At 44.6% G+C, this 8,486-nt stretch overlaps 1 protein-coding gene across 1 annotated transcript; it reads right to left on the bottom strand.

Annotated features, from left to right (window-relative positions):
• Positions 1-2,617: 2,617 nt before the first annotated feature.
• Positions 2,618-5,233, bottom strand: fam131aa (family with sequence similarity 131 member Aa; the record flags this gene model as incomplete). The annotated part of the gene is given in 6 exon segments (XM_079217366.1): positions 2,618-3,153; positions 3,300-3,434; positions 4,495-4,671; positions 4,759-4,870; positions 5,180-5,209; positions 5,213-5,233. Coding segments are annotated over 6 exon segments (1,011 nt in total).
• Positions 5,234-8,486: the final 3,253 nt, after the last annotated feature.

Below are 8,486 nucleotides of genomic sequence, written 5' to 3'. Positions count from 1 at the left end.
GCTCTTTGATTCCTCTTGAACAGGAACACATTGAAAGCCTCTGAACACCCACACAGGTGTTTCCAGTCACTCTGGCTGATTAGCCCTCTGCTCGGGGTGAACGCTGGCCGGAGCTTTGATGGGAGTTCAGTTCGGTTACAAGTCTTCGTCCACCTATAACAGGTGCATCAAAGCTCACAGGAGACTCAGTCCCTTGATATCAATCAATTGCCGCCTATACACGGCCGCACAGTCCTGAGAAGAAGTCTAGTTAGCCAGATTAATGTAAAAACACCTGGATGGCTGCTCGGTGGCTTTCAAGAGGAACGCCGCCAATTTCACACATCAAAGTCGGTGTTCAGGTGAAGCAAACTGATTCATCAAAAGCTTGAGAACATCTAGGAATGGACCTTCAGGGGAGATTACTGGAGGCAGTGTCGGCTATATTCCTCAAGCAAGCATAAATAATGCATTCATTGCAGCAACAGATGTGGTGCGCTAGTGAGCAGGAGGAATGGTGTGTGTCAGAAATAAACACGTGACTGTTATGATGTGTGATATTGAGGGAGCATGCCGCTCATTACAACAATTTGGCTCATTTATGTGTTTTGCAGCAGGTCTCGACTACGGGCAACGGCAGTTTGGTCTTTTCGTGGGAGATTTGTTGATGATAAGAAAAATATGGAGTGTGTGAGTGTGAGTGTGAGAGAGAGATTCTTTTTGACACTTTCCATGCCCTGCTCACATCTAGTCCAAACTCTTTAATCATATCCATGCCAAAATAACATTCTTTAAACATTACTTCGAAAACATTTCTAGAGAGAGAAATGACGCACACAAATAATGGAGGGGGAACAATAACAGAAAGCACAGAAGAACATAGACAGTTGTTCTAATGAGCACATGATGGTATGAATTCAAACTACTAGCACTACCTACTACTAATACATCAGATGGCCTGAATTAATGGATAATAATATTAAGTTATAGGGGTGTGGGTTATATGTTGGCTGATATGCAATACATTTACAGTAATAATGCAGTATAAGTTGGTTTAATAGCAACAGTGTCATTAGTTTGTCCAGACTTCGTTGTTTATAACACACACCAATATCAGTATATCTTTTTTTCTCTTCATTTTACTACCAAACATTAGTGTCCGTATCAGCCCCCGAAATTCACAAATCAACTGCGATCTACAATTCAGAGGCAGCTTCCAAAGGTCCACCAAGCTTAGTGCAAGACTCCAAATAATGGTGAAGCACATTGTAATTACCATGAGTATAATTTAACGCACATGTAGCTTATTTGGCTTTAAAGGGGCTGATTCAATGAGGGCAACGTCGACTGTCGGTCTTGTCACTTGAACTGCCTCTTCATCTTCTGCGATGTGAATTTAATTGTGTGTTTAATGTGTTTCCAGCACGATAAAGGAACAAGATTGAAAGAAAGATACTGGGTGTTGTACAGAGCACACACACACACACACACACACACACACACACACACACGGCCACGCGTATGTGGCCTGTAGATATTAACAGCGCGATATGTCACACGTATCTTTATGATAGAGTACATTTAATCCAGCCTGGCCTCTGATGCAATGTTGAGAAATGTACCTACTGTATGAAGCACAGCGATACCACGGCCATGTCGTAGAGCAAAGTGTGCGTGCGAGTCCTTGTTATGACCCTCAAATGGATATCAGTATTTCAGCTTCATGCTGTTGCATTTTTGAGCCATAATTCTTCTCTATCTTATGTGACATCATCGCAGCGCACCAACTCTGGCTCATTTTTGTCTGTGTACCCATTTGTGCAACGTTTTATTACCGTCTTGACTTTTTGTTTGCATATAGAATGTGAAGTAGTGCTCGCCATATAAGATAGCGAATAAGGCGTTAAATATAGAGAGTGTATAAGCTAATTTGCAGCGTATCTAGTTAAGCAATAAGTCTGTAGTATCTCCCTTTATATGGCACTCAGCCTGTATATGCTTTGTACATATGAAAATACACGAATGAGATCTACGTACATGCTATATTGTACATAGGAGATTTATGCATTCGAAATCCAACAGCCATTGTTATTTTTCAGAGAACACAAAATTGTTTTTGTACATGAGTGAATGATTAAATTTGAAAAACACCTTTAAAAGATAAGTTGTGTTTCTTCCTCGTATGTTCAGTTTCTTTGTGTAGAACAAAAAAAGGACAACATCTTCTTTCAAAAACAAATCATATTTATAGATGAGCAAGACATTCAGACATTCAGTATCAAACATTGCCCGACCCACACGACACAGCATGACCCAGAAAAAAAAACTACACTACGAGATATCCATAGAAAACCAATGCACCACATGACTCGTCACAAAAATTTACAAAACTCAGTTTGAACAACAGCTTTACATTCAGGCTGAACGCTCCAATATACTGTAGTATACTGTTTACAGCAGTGATCAGTACATGAAAGGCCTGGAGGATGAGGGATGGAAGGCAGCGAGTGGAGAGGAGACGATCAGAGGAAGAGGAGAAGAGGAAGAGGGGGAGAGAGGTTTACAGTGAAAGCAGAACAGATTATGTCATATCCAGAATCAACACCGACTCCAAGAGACATAAAGATGGGACAACACATCACATCAAATTTTCCTTCTTCTCCTCCTCTACTTCATCCCTCTCCTCCTCTTCATCAAAGGACGCCACTCCGGAGGAAGCCCGGTCGGAGAAGAAGCTTCTCCGACTGGAATGCCACGCTCGAAACTCGTGAAAGACGCTGCCTTCCTCGTCCTCGTCTTCCTCGTCCTCCTCTCCGGGAGACTCGGAGCGAGAGGTGGAGTAGCAGGAGTCAAACCTGCTGCTCCTGGCCCGAGGCCTCCACTCTGACTTGTGGTGGATGCACAGCTCACTGTGCTCCTCCTGCAAAAGAGCCGGCTGCTCCTCGTGGCCACCCAGCCGCTCCTCCTCCTCCTCCAGGAAGGGGCTCGTGCAGTCGCTGGGTAAAGTAGGGGAATTGGTCTGCGATGAATGTGGGTCACTGTGAGACGCGGGCCTACCACAGAGCAGACTGCCACTGCTGCTGGAGCACAGGGGGCTGTCGGAGGGCGGAGCCTCGCAGCCTTCAACATCAGGCTGGCATGGTGCTCCGCTGATGGGATCGGGCGTGGCGGCTTCTGATGGAGGAGCAAAAAGTCAGAACACCTGGAGATGGATAGATAATTAGGGGAGGGGGTGGGAAGATGAGGCGGGTTGTCAGTGAAGATGCGGTAATGAAGACGAGGAGTGATGAAAAGAACAAAATGGTGGAGACTGTGGCTACCTGAGCTCTGGCTGGACGAGGTCTGAGTCAGTCCGTTGGTGTGGGAGTCCTCATCGTTGGAGTCTTCCTCGTCGTCGTCTATGGACGCCCAGGCGCGCAGTTTAGCCTCAGCGATGGCGAACTGCTCGGCCACCCCTAGGAACAGGTCCAATACATTAATAACCCCTTTCAAATAAAGGAATGGGACCAGAAAGTATGACCAACTAAACCAAAAGGGTGACTTTTAGATGGAAACATTTGTAATCAAATCTTAAAAGCAAAGATTAAAGGAAAGTCAGAAAAAATAGGTTTTGTATTCTGCTCATCATCTCTTGATGGCTCAGATTTGTCGTTAAAGGGGAATCACTGAATTAATGTATCCAACAGAGTGAGACCAGGGAAATGATTATTCTTTTGTTTGCACATCAATTACACAAGGGTGGCATAATGCTGCTTCCCTGTCTCTTCTTTGAAAGTTCAGTTGTTCATTTTGGGTTTTATGATGTCAATCTTTGAGCAACATGTCAGGTTTTTTCACTCTAAAGTAGGGCTTTATAATCTCCTGCTTATTTGCTTAATAATAGTGTTGTCTCTAAAACATTTAAAAAAATTGTGAGCACAATGTTACATTGTTTTACCAACGGTCTGAACATTTATCCATCTAATAGTCGATGAGTCGACTAATTGCTACAAGCTTCCTTTTTTTCAATTTAGAAAAAATTAAAATACACTTTATGATGTACATGATGTACAGTCACTATGCACTTCACTTCCCTCCCTCTTTCACATATTCTCTTTCTAAATCAAACCACGCCGATGTCACCGGCGCCAGAGAGGATGAGTCACGGCAGAACAACAGGGGCTGTTGTACGATTGGTGGGCAGTGAAGTGTTCTGGGAGAGTGTCTAATAAGCCACCATCTGCTGCCAAGAGAAGCCATCACCCAGGAGACAGCATGGTGGGCGGAGCGGACCTCTGACATACAGGAGTTCTAGGGATTAGGTGCACGACAGAAGGTGGGAGCCTGCCAGGAGATGATGCGCGAGCTAAACTAAGCTAAGTAAGAGGATGCACATGCCACACACACACACACACACACACACACACACACACGCAAGCACGCACGCACGCATGCACGCACGCATGCACGCACGCACGCACACACACACACTGGATTCAAAACATATCCCTGGCTAAAGGTCACAGAAGTGAATACCTGCAGCAAACCGGGCCTCCTTCTCTCCTTCAGTCAGATGGCAGTAGGAGCTGAAGTTGGCAGCTGGCGGCGGGGCGGCGGGTTTGGGCCAACCTTTCCACTCAATGAGGTGGGCGACCCGGCCCTGAGCCAGGGAGGTGGGCTTCGTCACATGGTCTCTAACTGCCTGAGAGATTCCTGGACACAGAGAGGTCGGGTTCAGAGTCTGAACTTGTAACTCAGGGCATTTAATCACAGTATAATAACACACAAAAAAGTGGTTACCATTTAAGGAGGATCGGGCAAGTGCTGCAAACTCATGGATGCCGACACTTTTCCTCGAGTCTGCTGGAGATTTTCCGGACTTTGGAATCATTTCACTCTCCTTGAATTTCACCTGCAAGACATTTTAGCAAAACTACTTGCAATACCAACTCAAGAAAGCTGCAAATAATTGTCCACATTCAGGTGTCACATTCGGCACTATAAGTCAGATGTTTTCGTATTCCACAAAACAGTAAATGTTTATTTTTGCCAATATTTGAGCTGTGAGAAACATTCTATTATCAACTCAATGAAACGCTCAAATTCAACCATGAATCACAGGACAAACACACCGCTGTGGCTCCTGTGCCAAAATAAATGCTTCATCCCACACGGAGATTTATATTGCTTTAAAAGTATTTTTCAACAAGACTTTTCCTACCACTTCCTGTCTTTGTCTCTCCCTTCTGCCTCAACTCCTGGATCTCAGCCTCATCGTGGACATGCAGAGACGGTGTCACCGCACAGCGAACGAACACAACTAAAAGTCACACGGCCCGGGTATACTGGTTTAAACCACCGAGCAGGCAAATAAACAGCTATGCCCTACATTTACTGCACAGATGCTAAAGCCACAGTAAGCCGGTGAAACCGGTTACAATGGTCGGGGTCGAGGGAGGTGGTGACAGTCTCCATGCGACCGGGCAAACATATGGCGTCTGACCGGCTCCAGGCAAACTCGCCCCGAAGCTGCTGATCCCTATTAAAGATGATATTGCTCTGCACCTCCAAAACAAATACACACATGACTGCACCCAGTAGATCTGGCCTAGTTGCATTAACTTAGTTTACGACCAGTCTGGGCCTCAGGGTGGTCTTAGATTGTCACGTCAGACTAGCGTTAGTCTAATTAAGCCCGTCTGTCGCATACATATTACGACTGAATGAATTTGGGGTAAGAAAGTGAGTCACCTCTCCCTCTGGCTTAGCCTGAGGTAAGAGCTCTGTTGCTATGCCAACAAATTGTTAGAAGGCCAGTCAGGTTGCCAACTATTTAACTGTCGACCCATTCATTTGAGCTAATTTGAGCAAACTATTTAAATTGTTTATGTATTACGTTTAGCTCCTTTTAGTTAAATATTTTAACGTTTTGGGATTCTTGTTCCATATTCTTGACTTGTTTCTAAACATCTAATGACATTGGATATATGTCGTTTGTGGTGTCGCTTTTTTCTGTTCTGAAGTGTCTCACTTCCCCCTTGATGAATTGTGCGATAAGCTAAGTCAGACTTACATTAGTCCCAAAAAGACCAGCGTTGTTCAACAGGTACATTTAGGTGTCTGCCGTGGACTTAAAGCCTATTTAAGACAAATTCTAGGTCTATTTTTAATGGAGTTGGCCCCTGGAGGCGCTTAGAATACGTCTTGTTTTTAGGGCAGGTGAGTCTTTCAACAAGCAGGGAACATGTTGCCTGAAAACAACTCATGTGCTTGACTTGACAGATATCCTTCAGCCGAAACGGCGCCCAAAGCAGCAGCTCAGGAAGAGGAGGCTGCTGACTGTTGTTGAAGGCGACAAACATGTCAGTAAATGTGTGTCGGAGGCACACAGCCGGGTAGAAAGCTGGGAGGCAGTGATATGAAGCCCGGGTCACATTCGAACACTAAGCTTCAGCTGCAAAACACACCTGTGAGCACTGCAGACGTCACCATGCTGAACACTGATAACACATGTGGAGCTCTGCAACGCTCCTCCTGAGACACAGATTTCAGAACTCTTGGACGTCTTAAATTTCTTTAAACTGTTCCAAATGTGGATTATATTGGGTCATACGACAACATTATTTTTATTAATACAAGAAAAAAAATGACAGATGAAACAATAATGGAAATAATAATTAGAGACTGTTCCATTTGATATTTGCCGTTTTGTAAATTATTTATTTATTTGTATTAAACCAGCACACCTGCACATGATTTCGCCTCTCTGGGGCACTTAATTGAGAGATGTTGCTTTTAAAAAAAACTCCCACTTCAATGCGCTGATTGCCAGCTGACAACTGCTGCTAATTTGCATCCATCATGTGTAGCAGCGTTTGCTACTGTGATCAAGTTGCTTAAACGTTTTTTGATTATTATTATTATTATCATTATTAATACACTCCCTGCGGAGCCTTTTCGACACAGACATGGACTAAAAGCATGTCACTGGAGCCAGTGGTGTGGACTTGTAGGACCAACAAGTGGGATCGAGTGAAGCCACTTTGACTGCAGCCAAACAGCTTGTATCTGTGGAGGAGGCTGCAGTGCTTTTTTTATTTATTTTTCTCCCTCTGGAAATTCAACAGAAGCGACACACTGACGACTGAACAACACATCACCCCGCCATTGATCGGTGCAGGCCTGTAGCGCACAATGATGTGAGTGGGGAAAACGCACGAGAGGCGCGGATGCTGCAGCGTTTCCAGGCAACCTCTGAAGTCACCATCTGCATACCAATGTCTTCATACCTGCATCGGATAAACAACACGGAGATGCCGAGAGACACTGCCCTCTATGTGCGCCTCCGCGGCGCTATAACGGTGCTCGTAATGACTCTCGGTGCCTACCTGGAAGTCGGACCGCGGCTCATGATAATGCGCTTAATTGTCTCCGATCCGATCAACAGATGATGGCGCGCGGTGTGTCCCCCTGCAGCGGATCATTAATGCCCCTCAGTCGGCGGAACCATCTCCCAAACTCCAGCATCGGGTTTCCAGCGCAGACGCACCATGTGTTGCTCGGTATATGGGTTACAGAGGCTGTCCAAATGTCTCCCGATGGAGCGCGTCATCAACGCAAGGCGATGTCACATTCTCTCCCTCCCTCCTCCCTTCCCATGCAGCCAAGATCAAGATACAGTAACCTGCAGGTTTGACCCCCGGAAAGCACTGCAGCTGATTAGCGCTTCTTTTTTTTTAAACAAATATTACCGCACAGATCCGCAGTCATTTGGGGAACGGACTCAACAGGACGCGCGCGGGCTGGACATGCGGTGAATGTGTGGAAATGTACCGCAGTCTAGTATCAAGGAAAACATTAGAAGGATCCAAAGCAATCATTTCGTGATTTATAACACATTTTTTTGTTAAAAGGCAGCCATCATGCCAATTTGACCTTTATTTTTGTTACCCGGTAATAGCCCGCAACAAGACTTATTTAGAGAATAAAACAGACAACCTTCATTGACTTGGTTTGTAGTATTTCAAACACTTCAAGTATTTACAGTTGTGTGAAAAAGTGCATGCCCCCCTGATTTCTTATCTTTTTTGCATGTTTATCACACTTAAATGTTTCAGATCATCAAACAAATTTAAATATGAGACAAAGATAAAACAAAATGCAGTTTTTAAATGAAGGTTTTTATTATTAAGGAAAAAAAAATCGCAACCTACATGGCCCTGTGTGAAAAAGTGATTGCCCCTAGACCTAATAACTGGTTGGACCACCCTTAGCAGCAACAACTGCAATCAAGCGTTTGCGATAACTGGCAATGAGTCTTTCACAGCTCTGTAGAGGAATTTTGCCCCACTCATCTTTGCAGAATTGTTGTAATTCAGCCACATTGGAGGGTTTTCGAGCATGAACCGCCGTTTTAAGGTCATGCCACAGCATCTCAATCGGATTCAGGTCGGGACTTTGACTAGGCCACTTAAGTCTTCATTTTGTTTTTCTTAAGCCATTCAGAGGTGGATTTACTTGTGTGTTTT

The sequence above is a fragment of the Taurulus bubalis genome (assembly GCF_910589615.1).
Source record: "Taurulus bubalis genome assembly, chromosome: 1".
In the NCBI taxonomy this organism is placed as follows: Eukaryota; Metazoa; Chordata; class Actinopteri; order Perciformes; family Cottidae; genus Taurulus; species Taurulus bubalis.
The sequence above is the reverse complement of the archived record's forward strand: the minus strand, read 5'-3'. Positions and strand labels throughout refer to the sequence as shown.